We start from the raw sequence: 22727 nt of genomic DNA on the forward strand, positions 1-22727 counted from the left end.
TGTTTACAGGGAACAAGCTTGCAGCTCAGATGGATGCTGAGCAGGCACCTGACGCTAGTGTGCCAGCTACCTCTTCTGCTTCCCAGCAGAGCAATTTTAATCCTTTATCAACCAGGTTCCCATTCCAGACAGTGAAAAGTCACACACTGGGAAATCTGCTATCCATTACAGTTCTGCAGTGCTCCCTTGAGATTTTTAGTTTGGACAAATCTGCTCACGTTAAACTTCTTCTAGATGATTAAAAAAAAAAAAAGCCACAGCAAAGTGACCTAGAAAGCAGATAAAACAATTTGTCTATAGCTTGCAAATAATATTCACAGAGATTTCTTCAATGTTTGCCCTGTTCTAAAAATACTATCCCATGAATATGTGAACATCTGGTAACATGGCACCACTTCACAGCCATCAGATCCGCACTGGAGAGGGATGCTGAAGCAGGAGCTGGCATCATCTCAGCTGCATTTTCCCATATCTTTCCCCCCTGCTTACACTGCTTTGGGCCAAAAGCCTTCAGTGAACGTTTCTCACTCCTACTCACACAGACAACACACCTTTTAAAAACCACATCTCACCGGGCTCTTCATAAGCAGTGAGAGTACCTCACTTCTGAGCTCTGTCAGTTTTCTCATCTTTGACATTAGCATTATTAAGAAGAAATTTCCAACCCGTCTCCTACCTCAGATCACACACCAGCCACGTGCAGCACTCTGCAGCTGCTCAGTGCATCAAAGAAGCAGCAGAGTGAAACCCACAGTGCTGTTGGCTCCAGGAGCCCAGGCTTTTCTCTGACAAGTAACATTTACCTGCTGGCCAACAGCACACAGTTGAGTAATTCCGAGTAGTGCCAGTAGGAATCAGTGATACGTTGGTGTACATCCACACACATGCACTCCCTTCACACAATCAAGTGCTCAACTCATTGCAGTTTCATGCTTTGCCTTAAAAAACCAGCAGGCTTCATAAAGTTTCTCATTGCAGTGCCAGACACACAGCATGTGGGCCAACTGGAAGATGTCCCCTAAGAAAGAGGAGGAAAACTAGTAGCACACTACATATTTTAAAGGATATAGTAAAGAAGTCAACAAGAAGAGGTAATGGCCTCAAGCTGCACCGAGGAGGTTCAAGTTGGGAGCCTGACTAAAGAAGAACTACAAACTGAATGCTAACAAAGATCTGCCAGTGTTGAACTTCTGCTCAGAGGCTGCAAAAGGCAGGGAATCAGATGTAACACATCACCTTCAGCAATCAGAGCACTCACTAATTATGCAGCCCCTCTAGAGAGACTCAGGTTGGCAGAGCACAGCATGCAAGAAGATGACAAGAATAGAGGGGAAAAAAAAATTCTCTTCACAGCAGCATGCCAGTTGATGTCACGCTCCTGCAAGACTTTAGAAGCAAATTAGTATTTAATTTGGGTTGGATAAGGTAAAAGCTTTCTGATAGTATAGCGAAATGTTTCAATACTGCTGGTTCTACAAATAGGATAAAAACACCAGGGAAACAAGCACACATGTAACCATCTAGGAGAATAACAGCATCGTATGGAACAACTCCCATGTGATACAGTGACCCCAAACAACATCCATCATGGACATGCACTTGAACCACAACCCTCAGAGATGCAGCTTCCAGGAACCTTCATCCCACACTGAGCTCAGGACAACCCCCCACAACAGCTCCAAGACCTCTATAGGATGTAACAGTCACGCAAATGCTCCTGGTTTGGTGATCTCTTTTTGTGCACAGAAGACTGAGGATGGTACGATAGGGACTCACCTCTCCTGCTGGGATACGTCCCCCAGAGAAAATAAAAAACTTAATCTTTTGATAGCAAAATCCATTCCCCATCTCTATAGACTTCTCCAAGGACCAAAGCAAGGTAGTGTGTGTACCACCTCTGCTCTTGGCTTGCTGCCATCACACTTGGAGCTAAGCTCCCACACCACTTCCTAAACTCCCCCCATGTCCCTGCCTGACACAGGGCAACCTGGCAAGTACAGTAAATTGGGGCAGAGCAGCAAATATTGCCCAGCAGCCACCATGCAGAAGATTCCATGGAGCATGGGCAGCATTAAAGGATCAGGTATATGTCTTAACAGCACTCAGGTACAGAAATTCAAAGGGAAGGGTTCCTAGGCCCGGTCTCTTGCACTGCAGGTTATCTGTTGTGGGCTTTTTTTGAGTTTGACCTCAATTGTAACTCAGCAGGCACTTTGCCATTTCCCCATCATGGCCCTCATCTTTGTCTGACGTGCAATGTCTCTTCAGAAACAAATACTGGAAGCTGAGCAGATTGTTTTGCCAGGCAAACATTTAAATAATGATGGAAATAAGATGTATAAACAATTCCACTCATTCACTGAAGACAAAGATATTGCCCCAAGCCAGCTGGTATCCTAAGGCATTGGCTGAGTCCTAAAAGAAAAAATGGTATTTAAACAGCCTTCAAACCTGCTAAGACAATCACTCCCAGCTCAACAACCACATCAGCTACATTTTATTTATTTTTTTCTCCAAGGGAAACTTGCCCCTGGGCCATTTTTCTAAGGGGAGCAGCTGGAGTCTTTGCTACCAGGAGCCAAACTGGTCTCATTAGCGCAGCTTCTGGCATGCACAACCAGTGCTCACAGCAATGGCTTGGGGCTTATCCTGACAGCCTAGTGTTCTGTACCACCTGCAGGCCTCGCTGCTGCCAGCCTCTCACTCAGGACAGCAGCATCAGCAGACAGACAGCTCGTGCTTACCCAGAAGAAAGGACGTGCCATTTCTCCCCAAGGAGCTGCCGCTGACCTTTGGGACCAGACATGTTGACAGAGCCATGTTCTGATTTCCTCTGAATTTTCCCAGGGTAGGTTCAGTTTCAATCCTGTCCTTAAGGAAGCTGCTGTCAAACCAAACCCATCCCAACTGCTGGAGTAACTCCATCCCTATGGCCCTGAGACCATCAAGAAGGGCCTTGAAGCCAAACCCTGGCTCTGAACCAGACACCTGCTCCAGAGGAGGATCCCACAGCAGGACCAAGATGCTGAGGGGCCCAGGGTGCCACACCAAGAGCAGGAGAGTAGTGATCCTGAGGCCATGCTGTCCTGTCCTACCCATCATAGCCCAGAGCAGAGGGAGGCCCACACTGCAGAGCCTGGATCCCCTGCAGTGAGTACAGCCCAGCAGGAACAATGCCAATGAGCAAGGACTTCCTTTTCTTTCCCTGTGCTTCACGTTTCACCATGCACACACCACCGCTCTATCCAGCCCTCTTCTCCCCACCTTCTCCTCTTCTCTATTTGACCCCACCTCTTCCTCCAGCTCTTCTACCTGTTTCCATACACACCCTCATACCAACATGAACACTCCCCCAAAAGCTTGTCAGGGGCTGGGAATCTTCCTAACACAAACCTCCCACATGAAAGAAACAAGCTGCATCATGCAGGGAGCAGCCTTCCTTCCCCTCCCATGGCACTGAGTGCCCTCACGCACTGCAGCAAGCCCAAGCCAGGCTCCTTCTGCAAACTCGGGCACACACTTGCCCCACTGCATTCTCACCCATAGTCCTCATCCCTGATAGATTCAGTACATGCTTGAGCTTGCCAATCCACCCCTTCTATAGAATCAGAAGCCAGAACATTAAAAAAAAAAGAAGTGCCATACATCATACCAAAGCAGACATAATTGGACCAGCGGATTTAGTGACTGCGGGTCTCCAATTGGGCAGTTAACCCAAATCAACTAACGTCAAGAACATTTCCATCAGGGTTACAGCAGACATTGATCCACAAGCACCATGTGATGATTCCCCCTTTGCTCTGTCCATTTGCTGAAGCTGCTGGGTACTGTTTAACTCACAGTAACCTGTGAGACACAAGGCACAGCTCCTGCCACAAACTGAGAGGACATACAATATTTGATACAGCTGGGGGGAAGAGAAAAAGGCATGTTTGTACAGAACACCACCTTACAGGGGAAGGATCAATAGCAGCAGCAGTCAGATGAACTCCAGCCTGAATAAAAGCAGCAGAATTATAGAATGCAGTGCCTTTTTCTTTTTTTATAGTACCACTTTTGTTTAATGTGCTCTTCAGTGCTCAGTTACTCCATTACAGCACTATAAACAATCAGGATAGCCGTAGCAATAACAAATGAAGCTCTTGATGTTTTATTGTCAGCCTGAAAACAACTTACATCTCTTTCCGCTCCCTAATAAAATTCTTGATATTCTTTATTTTTTTTAATGTTCTAATTGGCTGCTAGTGAGTTCCTCTTTCTTCACCACTTTGAAGAAACCTGCTTAGATCAGCAGTCGGCATCAGGCAGATAATTTTTTGCTAACTGATGCACAAAGCAAATACTTGAAAAGAGCTCTGTTTATTTGCCTTTTCAGAATTGTGACATTTCAGATGCCTCCTTGCAGCCAAAACATCTGTGTGGGTCATTGTATGGAGAGGCTGCTATCTGCCCACCTGACATTCCTGCTCCAGCAGGGCCGTTGTTCGCCTTTCAAACAGCCAAAAACAAGCATGGAATTACTGCACGCCACTAAAGCCAGCTGCTGTGTTTTGCCCTGGAGAAATCTGCATTCTGCTATTGTAAGAAAAGTTCCCTTCCCAGTTCCGTGCACAGAGATACAGCTATCCTGACAGGAGCAACAGAGACAACATCACCTGAGCACAGAGCTTGGTTCCTCTGTTCACAGTCCAGTCCAGGCAGCAAGTAACAGCACAGAATCAGACCAGAACATCTGGAGTCACTGGGTAAAATGCACAAGATGCACTGCTGGGGATTTGAGCTAAGATACCAGGCTCTGAAACATGGCCAGATTTACTCTGCTCACTTAGCTGGAGCAATGGATTTCTCAGCAGAGGGGCAGCATCCAGCTGGGGTCACAGTACCTACAAAACGCCCCAAGTGACACTGAGCAGCTGGCAGAATAAGACAGGGAGCAGGGAAAGAGCCACTATGCATGCTTGCCAGTGGCAAACCCTGCTGCTGCTGCTTCCCATCCCAGCACGGTCAGTGAAAGGATGAGATGGCTGCATCCTTCACCTTGTACTTTGGGTAATTATTTATGCACACACCCAGTTGCAAATCCCCATCCTGCTAATAGCCTCCAAAAGCACTTTTCCAGCAAGAACAAAGTAGGCCTTGTACCTGTAAATGTTCAAGTGGAAATACGAGGAATTACTCTGCTATCCCAGAGTATCCCAGAAACTGTTTTCTCAGCTCCTTTGGGGGTAATAGCAACACTGCCTACCAGAACTACCAGCTCAGAATAGGATTCTGCTGCCAGTGATGGTGGGAGGCCTTGTCTGACGCTCATGGAACGTGCCTGAACGAGCCACCAGTCTGCCACAAAGGCCAATTTTCTTTATAGGCAGATGCTCATGTGGCTCTCCCAGCAATAAGCAGCTCACAATCCTTTGTCCTGTGCAGCAGGTAAGAGCCAAGGACCCAGGCAGAGTGCAAGAGAAAGCAGCACTTAATATATTACATTAAGAGGTGGTTTTGACCCCACGTGGTGCTCAGGTGCAAACACCCCCCCAGGGTAAAGGACAACAGAAAATTGGACTTGACAAGCAATTTATCATACTGCTTTCATCTATACAGAGTTAATTCAATACTTTCAATCCTATTTACTGAAACACCAGCACCCACATGGAGTCAGCTGCTGTGATTTGACCCACACTCAACAGTAGATGTGACTAGGTTGCACAATCAAATGGTGCAGCAACACCACAATCTAATTTAACTCCACATTTAGATCTCCAGGCCTCATTGAAGCAGCGCAGAGCTGGCATTTGGCTCATTGCTTTGGCTTCTGTTTTCTGTACGTCCCACATCTTCATAGGGGAAACTCCAGCTTCAAAATCCCATGATATGTCCACACTGACTACCCTATTACTTAGCTTGAAAGCTAATTCAAGCATATACACTGCTGAAATAGCATGACAGAACACTTCTGGGATTTGAATCCTTGGGACAGGGCAACCTCCAAATGCCCATATTGCCTAAAAAGATTTTCTAGGAAGCATTTGAAAAAAGAAAGTAAACCAAAGGTTCTCAAAAAGCTCTGAGCCATTTGCTGCAGAGACAGCCGTTCAGTTAAGGGTGTGCCATAGTGAAATTGTTTATATTCCTTCCTCTTCACCCCTAGGCAGCTCCCTACATTTTCCCGTGGGTCCTATCTGGTGTTACTGCCAACATCAGGCATTGCAGCCCTTACAAGTTAGCCCTTATTCCTCCCCTTCAGCTGAGGGAAAATGAGACACTTGCAGGCTTAGAAAACACTGAAGAGCAGCTCTGGGAAGAGCACAGTGGGATGTGTGAAGCTGCAGGCTCCAAGTGTTTTGCATGCGAGTGGTGTCTGTGAATTGGCTGAACATTTGCTGGAAGGGCCACATCATGAGATGAGTGGTATCACCATTTGCCAAGGCCGTGCTGCCATGTACGGTACCAAGCCGCAAAACCAAGGTCCAACTAGTCACACAGTGCTACATCAGAAGTTCAGGCTTCCATCAAGAACATGGAAATCCCAGGTCACCTCCTTATCTGGAGCAAAGTAAGGGGATCAATTCATCACCAACAAACACGTGGCAACCCCAGCATCAGTTGCATAGTCTATGACCAACAGCCAGTTTCAGCCCTTCATGGGCTTGGGAAATGGGTCCAGTTCTTTCAAGCTGGTCTTCTGTTTCCATGACAAAGAGTTCCGATCTGGGCTTTCTATTGCAAATATCACTCTTTGTTCAGCAAATCTTAACGTAACTGGGAATCAGTTTGCAAGATACAGCCCAGCACAGATCACCAATACAGGCCAGACATTTCAGACAGCAAACAGGGAATCCTCAACCGCAAAAGCCTGATATAGCTGCTTTGCAACACCAGAAGGGCGTTCCTGTAAAATGCTCTGAAGGCATCCCTGTTGCAGCTGCTTGAAGCAAGAGCCAGCAGAAGCAAGTCTACAAGACGTGGGGTGCCATTAACCAAACATTAGGCACAGGGAGCAAGAGGGGCTGCAGAGCTCCTACCTGAGCCTTTCAGTGCCTACTTACATATGCTAACGCAGCAGCTGCCGCTGAACAAGAACCACTGCACGTGAAGCTAAGAGTACCTCAAAATACAACTGTTTACCAAAATGCCCTGATCTTACAGTTATTTTTCTAGCCTCCACTGCAGTCTTCCAAATTAGAATCACTAATACAAGCTGCAATTCAAGATTCACAGCCCATTTCCATTGCCTCACCCAGAAGATGCTCTGGCAGCATGAAGAATTTAGGAAGAAAATAATAGCAAAAAGAAGAATAATCTTTGGGAGTTTAAAATCTCATTATGGCAGCATGGGAATAAAGGGCCTTGTACCCATATTACAGTTGGGAAACCAAGGTACAGACAGGCACAGTGGCATGCCTACAGAGAGCAGACAGGACCCCCAGGTGAAGACCTGTCTCAGTAACTTGCAGTGCCTCATCCTGCCAGGGCAGAAGAAGCTGCTGCAGAGGGCTGTCACTGCTCACGCAGTGGTGGCCCTGTCAGGCACCTCCAGGAGAGAAAAGGGTTAAGGAAGGGAATTTTGGTACTTTCTTGTTGTATTTTCTCATGGGGGGAGAAGCGTTGTGCAAGCAGGAGTTTTCCACTGGCGCTAGGCCCCCTTGCACTTATCAATGGGACCTTTCAGGGCTCACTCCCTGATTGAGACATCATTTCCTGTCCAACACACTAACCCCATTGATAACTCCATACTTGATGGGAACTTTTCAAACCTACCAGGAAAGGCCAGGAGACCCAGAAGAACATACGCATGGAAACAGAACTGGGGTGAAAAGAAAAAGAAAAGAGAAATAAATAGTTCTGGGCACAAGCCACGTGCCGACAACAAATGTTTGTGATCATCTTTAGGAAGTACATCAAGTACATCAGACCCGTTGTACGCAAGACATATGGTTCGTGACAGGCCTGGTGCTTCAGGCCAGTAACAAGTGGAAAGGGGCTTAAGAGCATCCTCTCTTTGGCCTTCCAGTCACACAGCAAACCTGGACATGAAGACCAGCTACAGAAATGATTCAGTCTTCCACCAGAAAAGCCAGAAGAACATAATCAATATTGTTTTTAAAACATATTAGAGACTTCAGATGTCTAAGTACAACAAAGAGCAGTGATGAAACCAGTGCTTCCCAAGGTATCTCTGCCCAGGCACTCAAGGGAGAAACTGTTTCTTTACTGATTTATCATACCAAATTGTGTCAGTGTTATTTCCCAGGCTACAGCCCATCAAGTTCTGTACAGCCTTAATACCGGCTGCAAGGATTCACTTGATATTCTAACCACAGCTCAGCTCCAATCACAAGCTGCAGCTTAAAATCTGCATTTCCCCCAGCATTAAGGAGTCTCTCAAACCCCAGCTTCTGTTTTCACTTGTTCCCAAGCTGAAATTTTATAACCCCAGCCAATTATACAATTAGAGTCTATTGGTACCTACACAAAGGTACCAGTGGATCTGGACTATGGGTAAATAGGACACTAGCCAGAAAGCTCTCCCTCTCCCTACTCCTCCAGGTGCACGGCAGCAGCTTGGCACAAGAAATGAAGCAATTGATGCCCACGAAGAAACTTTGTAATTTATATTTCCAAGTTTTCTGGCCTTAGACTTCACACAGCAGCTGTGCAGCAAGAAGCTTTTGATGAAACACAGGCATGGGATAAAGCAAGGGAGCCACACTGGGTATTTAGAACAGACCAGTAGGAGCCAAGACACTGGCTGGCTGAGTAGGTGGTTAGAAGGAGGAACAGAAGGTTACCACCATCATCTCCATTACTGAATTGCTGTGGGAGTGTGCAAAAGCTCCACTGTTTTCAGCAATTCAGGGTAAGTAGTTTCTGGGGACCCAAAACGTAGCTCCCTCTCTAAATGCATCTCAAGCATTTAAAATTAGATTTCTTCCTCAATAGGAACTATTCATGAAAATGTCAGCTTTAAATGTCTTTACAAAACAAGTGAGCATAGCACCCACTCATCTCGTACCCTACAGAGTCTAAAAAGTCTGAAGATCATCACATGTAATAGACCAAACAAGAACAAAGCCTTACTTAAATGTATGAGCTGGAAAGATGACCAGAAACACAAGCAGAAATAATATTTTACGTAAGAAAAAGACAGACCTACCTGCAGGTCAAAGAACTTGCTGTATCTCCGGTAGATGATCTGGGAAGTCAGGTCTGACCATGTTACATTGATGATATAGACCTGGGAAAAGAAAACACAAGTCGACGTGAGTTCTGAAGAAAGGAGAATGTCCAAAGTCTGAACAATCACAACAGGTAAATTCAGCATCTCTCTGTCCACTCCCATTTACAGTGGGGAATACAGCCCTGGGTGCAGGACTAGCCCGAATTAAAGCTACTGCCCTGCTGCAGCTTTCAGCAGAGGTTTCAGGAGAGCTCATGGTGGTTTTCCACTTCACAACCAGCAGAGCTATTCCAGCCCTGAGGCTACAACCCATTGTGAGTTGCCCATCTCCCACCCCATGAATTCAAAATCTCCTTCTCTGTGGAGATGCCGGCCCTTCCCAATGCTCTGGTTCAACAAAGACATTCAAAGGAAACTCAAAAGGGCTGAGGGATTACAGCTCTATAACACAGGTACTGTCATGCACTCAGACACTACAGCAGCCCAACCCTGCTGACACCTGTCAGCTCAGCACCTCTGGTACCTATCAAATTGATTCAGAGGTGATGTAAAGCAGGCCAGCGAGGGGGAGGTCGTTCTCTCATACTCATGGAACAAGCAATGCATGTCCAGAATAAGCCCAGGATTTCCCTTGTCCCTGCCCCAGTACATGCCTAGTACAATCAACTTATGGAAACACTCATCAGAAGATACGATAAAAAATTGGTCACAAGTGCACACAGATACATACATACACACATATACTCTGCACAAATGTTTCCTTCTGACCCTAGCGCCTCCAATACATTTAAATATATCTAAATAAAAGAAACAGCAAGATCTAAGTGCTGCGCTCAGACACGATGTCCTTGAGGCCAAGCGTGGGTCCTGCTGCCCTGATGACAGACACACCACAAGACTTGAGTAAACACAGGATGGAGCCATTGAGGGTGACTACCCGACTCCAGTGTAATGGAAATCCCAGCCAGCCCAGCTCCTGGGTCTTTAAAGCAATTTCAACTTTTCACATATGGAGTGAGATAAGGATCTGGCAGAGGAAACAGGAAAGCATCCCTCCTCCCTCAGCCCCTGTGCTGCAGTGGGAGCTCTCCCTCTTGCCAGCGGTGAAGGGCTCTGCCCCCAGTGATTGGGAACAGACAGGCATCATCCTCCATTTCCCCCAGGACACCAGCCCATCCCCCAGGGTCCAGATACTAGGCAATCACTACAGATGAGATGCATGAAACCTCCTTGAGCGATGCTGAAGAACCAGAACCATTGAGGATATTTTTTCCCCTTCACCTACCAGGCACAAGCTCATGTCCTGGAAAATCATGAAGATTCTGCAGCCTCACTTTCCTCTCTGACTGTTATACAGTGACAGCAGGGTGATCTGCTCCATTAGAGGTAACCAGAATAAGTAACACAAGATCTCAGGTCTCCTTTAAGACCTTACCTGAGCAGGCAGCCAAAGGTCAGAACCTTTGGGAAGGAAGCTATTGCAGTCAACCTTCAGATCAGCCACACAGTGTTGAAGAATGTTTTTCCATGTGTTTGTTGTGCAAAAAAAAAAAAAAAAAGTTTGTAGCTTCACTCCAGGCTAATTCACAACACAAATATTTCTGCTGGTTCTCTGTCCAACAGCTACTTTCAGATGGAAAACCCATTCGATTAAAAACAGATCATGATAGATGGGAGCTGACTGAGATCCAAAAGCAACTTCAGATCCTGTAATTCTGGCCCTGAATTCTCTCAAAGGGAATGAGACAAGGATAGGAGAACATATTTCACATATAAATGGAGTCGATGCTTTTTGCTTAATTACACATCTTTTCTCTAGAAGCTAGAAGCAAAATATGCTGCAGCCATCCAGACACTTTGAACCTGAGGGTACCTCTTTGTGCTATCCTTCAGAACCCATGAGAGTCCTTGCTGCAAGCCGTCAGCACTGCAGTAAGCAGCACTGCACACCTATCCCAGAAGAAATGCCCTGTGTGCAAGGGAGCATTCAGAGTTGTGAATCACAGAATCACAGAGTTGTAGGGGTTGGAAGGGACCTCCAGAGATCATCGAGTCCAACCCCCCTGCCAAAGCTGGTTCATTCAAGGCCAGCCAATGCATTTGATGCAGGAACAGGGCCTGCTGCACTGTGCAGACATGATCCCAACCCTGATCTCCAGGCTCTGCAAGAAGGAAACTGCCACAGATTAGCAGTCATGTCAGGATTTTGCTGCACGTTTAAAGCAGGCTCTTTGAGCCTTAGGTCTCTTCAAGCTCAGCAAAAGATAAATTGGATAGCATACAGACACATTGACTTCTATTTCATAGGAAGATCACAGCAGGAGCAAAAAGTGCCTCTAATCATTACTTGGAGCTCTGCAAAGCAAGAGATGCACGGACTCAAAACCTGCACGCCGGGACACAGGTGCACAAGCTGAAGCGACCATTGATTTTCTTTGCTCATTTGCATAAATCAAATTGCTTCTGGGAAGCCACCACTTCAAATAACAGGGAATAGGGGTTTTCAACAACACACAAAAGATCTGTAAAATGTGTGATATTAAAAGCAAGGTCCAAAGGTCTCAAAAGCCTTAACTATCACATTTCCCTCCTTTATAGATCAGGGCTTGGGGGTTATTGCCTTCCGCTGCCTGATCCAGGCCCACAGCTTTCTCACAAGCAGCAAACATTGCATCAGCTTTCTTTGCCTTTTTTTTTTTTTTTTTTTTTTTTTCTTTTTTAAATATGCTCAGATCTTGTAATGGGTCACTGCCAAAGTGATCAGCGACATCCCAGGGGAGGAGGAACACAGCAGTCCTGTGGGAGCCTGAGGTCACACATATGCACAGGGTAGGGAGGCAGCAGGAAATGTCAGATAAATACAGAGCCGTCCCACGCTCAGTGCTGGGCTTCTCGTGGCATTTGATGGCACCTCAAAACTGAGCATGGCTCACAGACCAGGTAGAAGGTAGAAGACCCTGGTAAGGAGAGATGTTCCTGATGGGGATGCAGCTTAGATAAAGCAGAGACGTTCCTCAGCACCAATCAATCTTGGTCCTCAGTGCTTCTCCCCCCCACTGGAGGGTTAAGATCAAGTTCTGCCAAGTAAGAATGGTGTTTTCCCAAAGCCCTTCACAGAATTTCACTGTAATCACAATCACAAATTGTGAGTAACTACATAAATAATTGCCACGGGTAATCTGCTTTACACCTATTTATGACCTTGAAGGGGTCAAAACACAGCTGACATTCAAAAATTTCATCCCAAAAATGCTTAAAGAAAATAAGCCCTCAACAACATATATTAATTGAAGTACACGTCACAAAGAACTCAATGCACAGCCCCAGATCTCCCAGCTACGAAGGATGTTCAATTTTTCATTTCACAAATGCAGTCTTTTTTCAGCCTACTATGTATTTTCAAATAAATCCTTTCTGGAGGAAAGGAGGAGCAAATCCCGCACAAACTGTAGAATATTAATCAGGAACTGGGCTTGACAAGCAGCTCTTAATATTCATGCTGCATGAAGGAAGGTGCAGGATGTCAAGGGGGTTTTATCAGCTGCTAATTATCGTTTAATCCTAGCTCTGGGAAACTTCCATTTTAAACACCACAGAGCAGAAAATATACTGCAAACTGAAGTTACAGATCTCCTTTTACTGCCTACACAAAACAAGATATGATTTCCTACTACTACTACTACAAAAAAACCAATCATATTACCTCAAATGTCATTGTGCATGACTTTATCACCGAATGTCTCATTTTCAATGGAAAATATCCAGTTCCAGCTGACACAAGACCCAGAGGTATGGAATTCAGGTTGCTCTCATGTGACTGATTTTTCAATTGGCTTTTTAGAGGGTAATGTTTTGTTTCCTACAATCAGATGAGCTGAGTGGAAGATAAATGCCTGAAATGAGCAGTGAGATGAGAGCAAGATAAGAACCTCTACAAAGAGGCAAGCGGTTGGCAAAGATCCCAAAGCACTGACTAGAAACAAGTCTGTACCCATAACAGAGGGCACTGTTAGCCTTTAAGGAGTAATTACAGTAAATACTAACTTTCTTAAAAGTTTTATGAATGCAGCAAACAACAATATGGTGCAATTTGTATGCAGATACCATCACGATAGCCCCTTTTATCCTGGAGAATGTCAGTGCCTTCAAAGCCTTGTATTAAAGCACTGGATGTTTGTCCTGCAGTGAATCACAAGCTGGAAAAGATCCTCCTTCTCCCTCATGTTCAGATGCTATCACAGCTTGCGAGCTGGAAACTTCCCACTAGCAGATCTCAGCATGTGAACACTCCATGCTCCACTTCAGTCAAAGTCAACACAGCTCCTGCATAGCTGGTGGCAACTTCAGCTGCTTCATTTAGCTGCTGGAGTTTATACTGAAACAGCACAAACTGCAGCAGCCATCCACAGTCAACATATGGTTGTGTCCTAAAGGCACTGCAACAATTTACCATCTGCATAATTATTGTAATGCCAAAGACCCTCCAGTGAGTGGAAATCAGAGCTGGCCCAGACACGAATTTGGAGGGATAGCAGCCCAGAGTGAACCCTTTCTGCACCCATGAGGCTAAATCAACTATATGCGCCCCAGAAGCATCATGGCTGATGTTGTCTATGTTCTTTCACCCAAAAAAGACAGGTACCGAGGTTTCCCCACCTGAATACACAGGACGAGGGGTCTCCAGTTACTACCCTATACAGATCAGGGCCAGGAAAAAACCCAGAGATCAGCATCGGAACACAGGGCCTCATCCCACACACACCACCTGTGCCTGCGCTTGGCTTGGATCACATTCAAGCTTTTGGAAAGTTTGCATTTGACTCTGGATCTAGCAAGCGCAGCTCAGGCTCCTTGCCCAGCTTGCCAGCATCCAAGAGACCCTAAAAAGCTCAGTGAGACCTGAGAAATTCCCACCGAGATGAAGTCAGACCTTTCACCCGCAGCGAGTCCACCACCGGAGCCATGCCATGATGTCACCTTTCAGCACAATGACCTCCAGGGAACTGCAGCTCAGCCAGGCCAGGGCTAAGGGAAGACTAGTCTCAAAGCCAGGCCAGAGCTGTTCTCACCCTAGGAATGTGAAGGGAGAGCTGAGAAGCAGAGACGGTGCTCAGTAGAAACACACAACACAAGGAAATGAGAAAGCTGCTCTGGTGGTAGGTGCACAGCAGCCCTGAATGCAGGGCTGGTACAGGTGTGGGCGTCTGGCTCCTCTGGAGCAGATGTGGTTTCACAGACATCCCTGAGCAGGGCTCACCTTTCCATTACCAACGGGGGAAGTGTAACTGAGAAAAAGCCAGATGAACCCACGAGTCTAGCAGGCAGATGTGGCACGTACCCAAGGTCTGGAAGCAAAGCAGAGCTGCAAAATGCTGGGAAGGAAGAAATAAGGCAGTCTAATTAAACATACAGAGAGAAAAAACAACAAGGGGAGAGGAGCGTTTTCCTTCCTCCACTACTTTTCTTTGAGGATCTTGTTACAGCTGTGAATGGCAACAAAATAGGATTAACGCCAGATTAATGCTGCCTGCCTTTTCAGCTGTATCACATCAGATCTATTCTATATACAAAGAAAATAAACTCTCTTCTAGCTCTGAATCCTACCACACTCTAGAATCCAGTTGTCCTTTCCAGTTCAAAAAACCCCACTACTGCTGCGTTCTCCTCCATGGGCACCGGCCTTCCTCTCTTACCCAAATCCTGACACCTAAGCATTAACGAGAATAGCAAACAACTGATTTCAGGCAGCCAGCAGACGTTCCTGGGGACACACGAAGAGGAGCTCACTGGAGTACAGAGCTTTTTTTTTCATTTTCCCAGCTTTATGGGTATGGACCAGACATGGAACAGGGCTGAGGTAGAATGATGAATCCAGCTCACTGTATTTTCACAAGCAGAGTAATACAATATTTAGCCCCCTTTTTTTTTTTTTTTTTTTTTTTTTTAATAAATAGATGAGGTTTCCAAGTCCATGGTTCCAACTTCTCTTTAGCCTTATCTTTACATTTCAGGACTTTTTTGGCTTTTGCCAGTTTGGATTCTTAAACTCTGACTTCACCAGGCCTTCACCAGCACCTTCCTGCTACAAAGATGCTAAATAAGTCCCACATGCAGTCAGAGCCCTAAGCCAAAGGGATAAAATTCTCTCCACTGTATTTCTTCGCTTGGCCATTTGCACGGCCAAAAAGGTAAAATGTGGAAATTCTCTCCACAATCAGTGACAGTAACTTAGAGGGCCACAGACCTGGACTTGCTTGGCACCCTGATTACTTAATTTAACCTCACTCTTAGGCGTGTCACAGAAGAATATGACGTGACTAGTTCTCGCAGTCATGAGGTATGTGTTGTGTTAGAAGGGCTTTGTTTTTTAACTGATATTTTGCATCACATAAGACCTATCAAGGCTCCAGTCTTTTCTCTAAGACATCCAGTAACTGGAGCTTGTGAAAGAAGAATAAGAAACAGGACCAGTAAAGCCCCATTGCTACCCTGGTTACCACCTCACAGCTTCAGGAAGCCAAACAGCAGCCTCTCTGAATGGGAAGGGGAAAACATCCTCCCACTAGAGCTACACACGTTCACAAGAGACACAGAGCCATCTGTGCGGAGTACAACAAAGAATCGTATTTCTGCTTCTTATTCCATTTCTGTCCACCTGCATTTACTACTTCCATATGCAATGGAACTATTTGTGAAGCAGAATAAACGCAAGACTGAGTTTCTGCCATTTTATGAATTGATAGACCATTAAAACACAATCCACAGCAAACACTACATGGAAGAACTTGTTCTGAAAAGAAACATATCAGCCCTGGAGAGCACGGCTTAGCATAGAAGCGCTTAGCACCAGTGCTGAACACAGAAGTGGGGTGGAGGTAAGGGGAACATCTATGGGCTGCATTGGTTGTCCCATTGCACAGATGCATCTTCCCAATGCTGGAACACAAACACAGTGCTAGAGCTAATACAGCTTGCGCTTGCACAAAGGGAGCACTCCATGACACTGCCAACCCCACTTCGTATAGCAGCACTGGGCAGGCTTGTGCTCTGTAAGTACACAATCAATTACTCAAATCCCAAAAACTTCCAGTTATGCCAAAATTCAACCTTCCTTTAGATTTCTTGCATTAGGGATTCCTGCACTGCACCAACACTCGCATGTAGTTTATACTAGCATGCAAATCTTGCAGCTTTGATTCGTAACCTTCCATATGACCCCCAGACACAGCGCTGGAAAAGCAAAGTGAGGGCCTGGGAAAGGGAACAGAACTGCTCCAGGCCCTTTCAGAACAATGACAAAGCTCTGGGACATTCTTAGTCCAAATAATGGAAATTCTCCAGGGATTCTGCCATAGAATAGTGGGATTTCTTTTCTTTCTTATTTTTGAGTAGAGAGAAACAAAGAGTTCACGTAAACCAAAAGACCCCAGACTCAAAAAACCAGATCTGAGAGGTACAGTACTTCAAGGGTGATCTACTGACCATGAAAAAACAACTCTGAAAAACTCTAATCTCTGTAGTTCATGCAACTACAATTTTTGTGTGTCACTGGAGGATAAAACTTGAGGTGAAATCAACTGCACTAACCAGCAAAGCATGACAGAATGGTCCGTGCCATGCACTGGCAGATGTGTATTTGCATTTTATTTGCAAAATGCTAAAAAAGTGATGGATTAACAGACGTATCCTCAATCTGTAAATACTGTTCAACAAGTAAGCAATGCATACAGATCTGCTATTACACAGTCTGATGACTGTATGCACATAGCTCTGACTGCACTTTTTCCTTTACAGAACAATACTGAGAATGTTAAAACATATCTAATTAAAAATAAAGCTACACGAACTCAGAAAGATGCAATGGTGAAACTACTGGGAAAAAAATATTCCATTGTGGTGACCTTTCACTTCATGCTTATGTGAAATCCAAGTTTCTTGTGAGAACTGTGAAAGTAGATGACTTTGTTCCAAGTCACTCAAAGAATATCTAAATTGCACTGTGAAATGCTACAAAGAAAGCTACGGTGGAAAGCTCTGCTTATTTCCTCCTGTGCTTCTGGCCAAGGCAGAAGAACTGATAGAAGAGTCCTGCACAGGTCAGATTCCCAACAGTGATGCCATGACACAGAATGAAACACAAAATTACCTTCTTCCTGTGGAACTTGAGGGTTTTCAGGAAGGTACTGTCAAATCTTCACACCCTCCATCCCTCTGCCTCTTTGTGAAAGACAAACCACTGTCTCTATCCTTTCCTCCTCCTCTTCTCACAATCCTTTTCCCTCCTTTTCCCACGCTTGGCTTCCTGCCTCCTGACTCGCAGGAACACCCTCCCGCCCCAGATGTGCAGGACTATCCCAGACAGCCTCAACATATCCCACTCCAACTCTGCAATTTGCAGCCTGGGCCACACACATGCAAATGCACACGCAGCCCTTCTCACAGGTTTCCAGGCTGCATTCATTCAGCACATCAGGCTGTGGACTCTGTGGATGGGTGAATCAGGGACACAAAGGATGTGCTTCCTCGGTCTGGGGCAGCTTCACACATCGCTGCTTTGCATAGTCTCCCTCTTTAAAGCCTGCAAACATAGGAACCTTACAGCAGGAGAACATGTGTCATTGTTAGGCACCCAGGCTGGGCTTAGAAATAGGCCTTTTAGAGCCATGCCTCTATTATAAGTTCTGCTGAAACCGGTAATAAAATGTGAATCAGCAGGATGACCGTACACGTTTACATTTCTGTCAAATTCAGGGTTTACAGTGCCTTGCAACAATAAATAAACCTCTTCCTTCCAATCCTCAGACATGAACATTCTCCCACTCTTAGCCACTTTAAGGGAATTATTAATGTTCCACAGAAAGAAGCTCTATTAAATCTGCTTAAGTGACCACCCAAAGCCCAGCGAAATTACTGCCTGTAACAGTAGGCTTTCAAGAACTAACGCAGCTGCACCCAGCACAAACAGCATCTGGCGACAGCAGGAATTTACCACTCAAGGTTTGGGGAACAACCGATGCATCCCAAAGTTAGGATCTCTAGAAGGTCAAAGTCACTCATCTCAGATCTTTCTCCAGGTACACGGCTTAAGTGGAGTGGAGGTCTCTGGAAGTCTCTCTTCTTTTGCTGAACAGAGGAACCTATGGCATACAGACATCTGATGCCTGCAGGGCTGAAGCTCAGATAGATACGCTGTAGGAGATACCTACAGAGTGCAGAATGCCCACAGGGGTGCTGAGAGGACACAGCACCAGCAGTCCGTGCTGAATCATACAGTGGGGCTGGTCCCACTCACAATCTAAAACCCCACACTTGGCAGGGGGCACTTAGCCCCAGCACAGCATCACTTGGATGCAGCTGTTGTGCTTGGTAGGACCTCTGAACTCATCCCTGCTGCACATCTCAGCCCCAGTCACCGGGCCCAACTGCCAGCAACGTAATGCTTCCAAGTGCCAGACCCTTTTAAAAACAAGGATTTGACTGCAATCCTCATCCAGAGGATTCAAAGTTTTTAACCTGGGTCCCCAGAGGGATTTTAAATCCCAATTTATGAAGTGCTAACAGAGGAAGGAGCTGGAGGCAAAACTATAACTTACCATTAAGCAGATATGCAAAGATAATAACAAGAAACAACATCCTGACAGCAGGCCAGGCCCAATTGTCCACACACCAGCTTGGGCATTCAGTGACCCTTGGTAGGCAGAAACATGCTCACAGAGCCTGGGAAGAACATAAAACATAGATATGCTCAATAACTGCTTAATCCATCTCAGGTTTCAGGTTTGCTTGCTGCTCCCTAACACCAACCCCTACTGTCCTAAACACTACCAGAAGGGTAACTCATTGAGCAACATGAAACTTCCACGGTTACTTAAGATGACTTTGACTTTCGCTAAGACCAAAGTTCTGCTTATCAGATAAGGACACACCAAAATTGAGATGGATTAGGATGATGCCAGGCCTGTCCCAAACAACCACAATTTTGACTGCCAAAGGGAGAAACGGAATAAAAAGCAGTGGGGGGAGAGCCAAACACTGCAGCTACCTCCATGCAGACATCCCTGCCTGAGGGCTGAGCTGGCCAGGGGCAAGCTGAGCCAAAATTCTCTATGCTATGAGTGCAGGGCATGAAGCAGTCGGCTGAGTGCCACAAAACGCATGAGGTGCGACTTACAGCATCGTAACTCACACCCTAAAGCATCTTATTGCAAAATGGCTCAGGGCAGAGCTGGGATTTTTCTTTCAGTGTTGTAATTCCCCTGCCTCCTTTATCTTCTCCACAACCATCTTTTGAGTAGAGATATGTCCAAAGAGGATCAACTCTCACCCTGTGAGATGCGAGTAAAACCGGCAGGGCTTGGCCCACTGTGCCTTTCCTTAAGGCTTCAATAACGTTAGATGAATGCTCTTCAAATATAAACCACTTGTTGGCTTGGGGCAACATTAACACAGACATAAAGATACGTGCTACCAGCAGGCTCTGGTAAGAGCCACAGCAGTGCACAGTCCAGCAGCTTCCCTTTCCATTTCATGCATCAGAGAGGGAAATCACGGGGCAAAAAAAGATCTCCAGGTTCAAGGCATCTTCCACAGGCCCATCTTTCTTGCAGCCCCCTGACAAAGTCTGGGGCAGGAATCTGTTCCTAGGTCAACTAAAGCCCACTGAGAGCAGAAAACACTGAGAAAGACTCTACTAACAGATAACAAACCCCCTCTGACACAGCTGCCATGGCTGTTCTCACTGAGGGAAGAGACAAAGTCAGACAAAGCGAAGGCAGGAGCTATTCCAGATGAGAAAGCCACAAACTCGGGTGCCAGAGACAGAGCATCAGGCTCCCATGGTCTCTCCTCTCTGTTAACCAGTCAAATTGTTCTTGAGGGTAAGCAGAGGAAGCCAGCTAGAGAACTGAACAATACTTTTAGCAGAGGATGACCACCAGCCCTGAGACACAGCTAACCACAGAGTAAAACCACTGCTCCCATCAGCATTCTCTGTGAGCATCTCGGGAAGCCAAGGACTGCCCTGGATGGGAGTGAAACCCAGGCTGGCATGTCTGGGACCCACATGTCCATGCTCCAAAAAAAAGGGGGGGGATATCTGCTGCCTGGAAGGCTTCTGGGGCTTCTTTCCCAGCCATACAAACACAACTAAAAAGTTCCCCAAGTCTTATAAACACAAGGTGAGACTTATAGGAAAGTGTAGCACTTCCAGTTCCTGGTGGTCCCAAAAGATCTCAGCAAGTATCCTATTTCCACACACAGGGATCATGAAACTTACCCATGAGAGCAAAGCAAAGCTCTCATCTCCTCAGGACAAGAAGCCTTCCCGGAAAGCACAGAGCAGACACAGAGCAGAGACTGAGCAGTCTGTGGAGATCACAACAGTGATCCCATCAACTCATCTGCAGGCAGCTGAATCCTCTCCACATTGGCTCACTTATGGCAACAGCTGTGGCAGCCTGCACACATTTCCAGTCCCACAGCCCCTCCATGGTGGCAATCAAGTTGGGTTATGACCGCAGTCACTCAGCAACCAGGACTCCTTAGAGATTGCCATGTGTCCAACTACACTGCATCTTAACCTTTATCCATAAAGAGTCACAGCAAGTAAGCACGTCGCTGACTCTCCGAGTCAAACCACTAGCACAGTGAGAAACCTTGACAGGAAAAACACAGAAAATGGAAAAATGGCACACCCCTTCCAGCTAACTAGCCCCGTTTCTGTCCCATTGATTTAAGAAACAAGACGGAAGAAAATACGATTTGTAGGAGGCTAAAGGGTTTTTCAAGAGTTCACAGAAACCCCATCTATAGGAGAGGCCCAAATTCCTGCCTGCAGTCCTGGCAGCTCAGCAAGCTCATGGTTTACTTGGAAATGCCACTCAGAGGCCTCGCTACCTGCTTGCTGACATGGAGCCCACCTCAGCTCCAGCACACTGCTCAACTGCAAAGCTCCTTGGCAGGGAAGATTATCCCAGTATGATTTAAGAGTGAGCTCTGAAGGTAGGGAGCTCAGCCAACCGCTGCATCTGGCGGCCACAATACCGAGAGTCAATCCCCCCAGTTAATAACCTCAGACTCCATCGAAGTGTGACATTAAAAAACAATCTCAATAATATCCCAGCCATGTCACTCTATTTTTTCCCCCTTCAAAGGACATCTGGCATGTAAGGCTTGGGTTTTTCCTCATCCCACGGAAACCAGCAGCGCATTTTCCAAGGATCTCTGTTTTTTAAGCAGGGAATGGGAAGGGATGCAGTCAGTTCATGCACGACTGCAAACATTTTTCCAGTCATCCCCATCCCCTTCTTGTCTTTCCTCTATAGAAACTGTATTACTGCAATCAGCCTGGAAAGAAATGCCACTGTTCCAAAAATCAACAGCTGACAGAGATTGACTGCAGCGCACCCATGACCTCCTTCAGGAAGGCAAAACCATCTCTCCCACCTCACACAAAAAAGAAACCTCTCCAGGAACAAGAATCTCCATCTAGAGATCTCTATTTGTGCAAACAGTCTCTAGATCTGCTCCTAAATTCAACTCAAGCAGAGTTTCCTCTGTGTCAGTGCTTTTGCACGCACCTCTGTGATCCTTTCTGAAGGGCTACATTGAGACTACTCTGATGAACAAAACGCTGACTTCGGTTGCATGGTACCAACAGTGTAGTTCTTATTTTCCCCGCCTTTGTTGTGTGCAACAAATACAGGACAACAACTATGGCAATATCAAGTATTTGTGCACCCTTCCTTGTTTTCATTGACATGAGCTGAAATTCTCTTCCAGTTTTACATTCATGTGATTTCGCCAACTGCCTAGAAACCATCTTTCCCCCCAAAGAAACCATGGAAATGGGCTTAGCTGTGTATCTGAAGTACAATATCCTCTCCACAGAAGCAGGCAGGGCTCAGACAAACAAGACAGTCTTGACTTTAACTCTTACCTCAAGTGAGCACACATTAGCCACTGGCGCTGGGGGATAGATGCAGGGATGGAGGGTGTGAGAGGCCCCTTTTGAACTCTGACTGTAAACATTACAGAACTGTTTTGCAAGCATCAGGGCACAGCCTTAAAAAAAGCCATCACATTTCCAAAGGAAAATTCAATGGAAGTTACGCCCCTGAAACAGCATCACCATTCTAAAGATGTTGGAAGCTCTGCACCAGGTACTGCCTCAAAGCTGTGGGGCACCTAGAGGTGCAGCAAGCAATATACTATTTCATAGAATCATTAAGGTTGGAAAAGATCTCTAAGATTATCTGTAGTTCAACTGTCTACCTCGTACCAGTACTCCCCACTAAACTGTGCTCCTAATTACCACAATTTGACCAAAGAAGGGAAGAAAAGCACCTCAGGAGAACTTTCTGCTTAGGTCTTAAAGAGCCACGAAGCAATGAAGTGAAATGCAGAGAGAATTTACAAACCAGCATCCCTTGGGAATGCTGGTGTTGGCACGCACAGTAAGACACGTAAACATGAGATAGCCAGGCTCAAGACACAGAAAGAACATTTGGGGGGCAAGATTTTTTCTCCCAAGGAAATAAAGAAACAAAGCTAT

General features: G+C 45.9%; 1 protein-coding gene across 5 annotated transcripts in view; it reads right to left on the reverse strand.

The window, feature by feature from the left end:
* Nucleotides 1-22727, reverse strand: part of SH3PXD2A (SH3 and PX domains 2A) — a 231211-nt gene that overhangs the window by 179274 nt on the left and 29210 nt on the right. For all 5 annotated transcript variants that reach the window (XM_042863578.1, XM_042863576.1, XM_042863577.1 and 2 more), the window contains exon 2: nucleotides 9152-9232. Coding sequence is in view for 3 of the 5 variants with exons in the window: in XM_042863576.1 (XP_042719510.1) it covers nucleotides 9152-9232 (81 nt within the window). In the remaining 2 variants the exon portion in view is untranslated. The remainder of the gene's footprint in view (nucleotides 1-9151; nucleotides 9233-22727) is intronic.

The sequence above is a fragment of the Lagopus leucura genome, unplaced genomic scaffold (genome assembly GCF_019238085.1).
Source record: "Lagopus leucura isolate 7727_CA_CO unplaced genomic scaffold, USGS_WTPT01 Super-Scaffold_741, whole genome shotgun sequence".
NCBI lineage: Eukaryota > Metazoa > Chordata > Aves > Galliformes > Phasianidae > Lagopus > Lagopus leucura.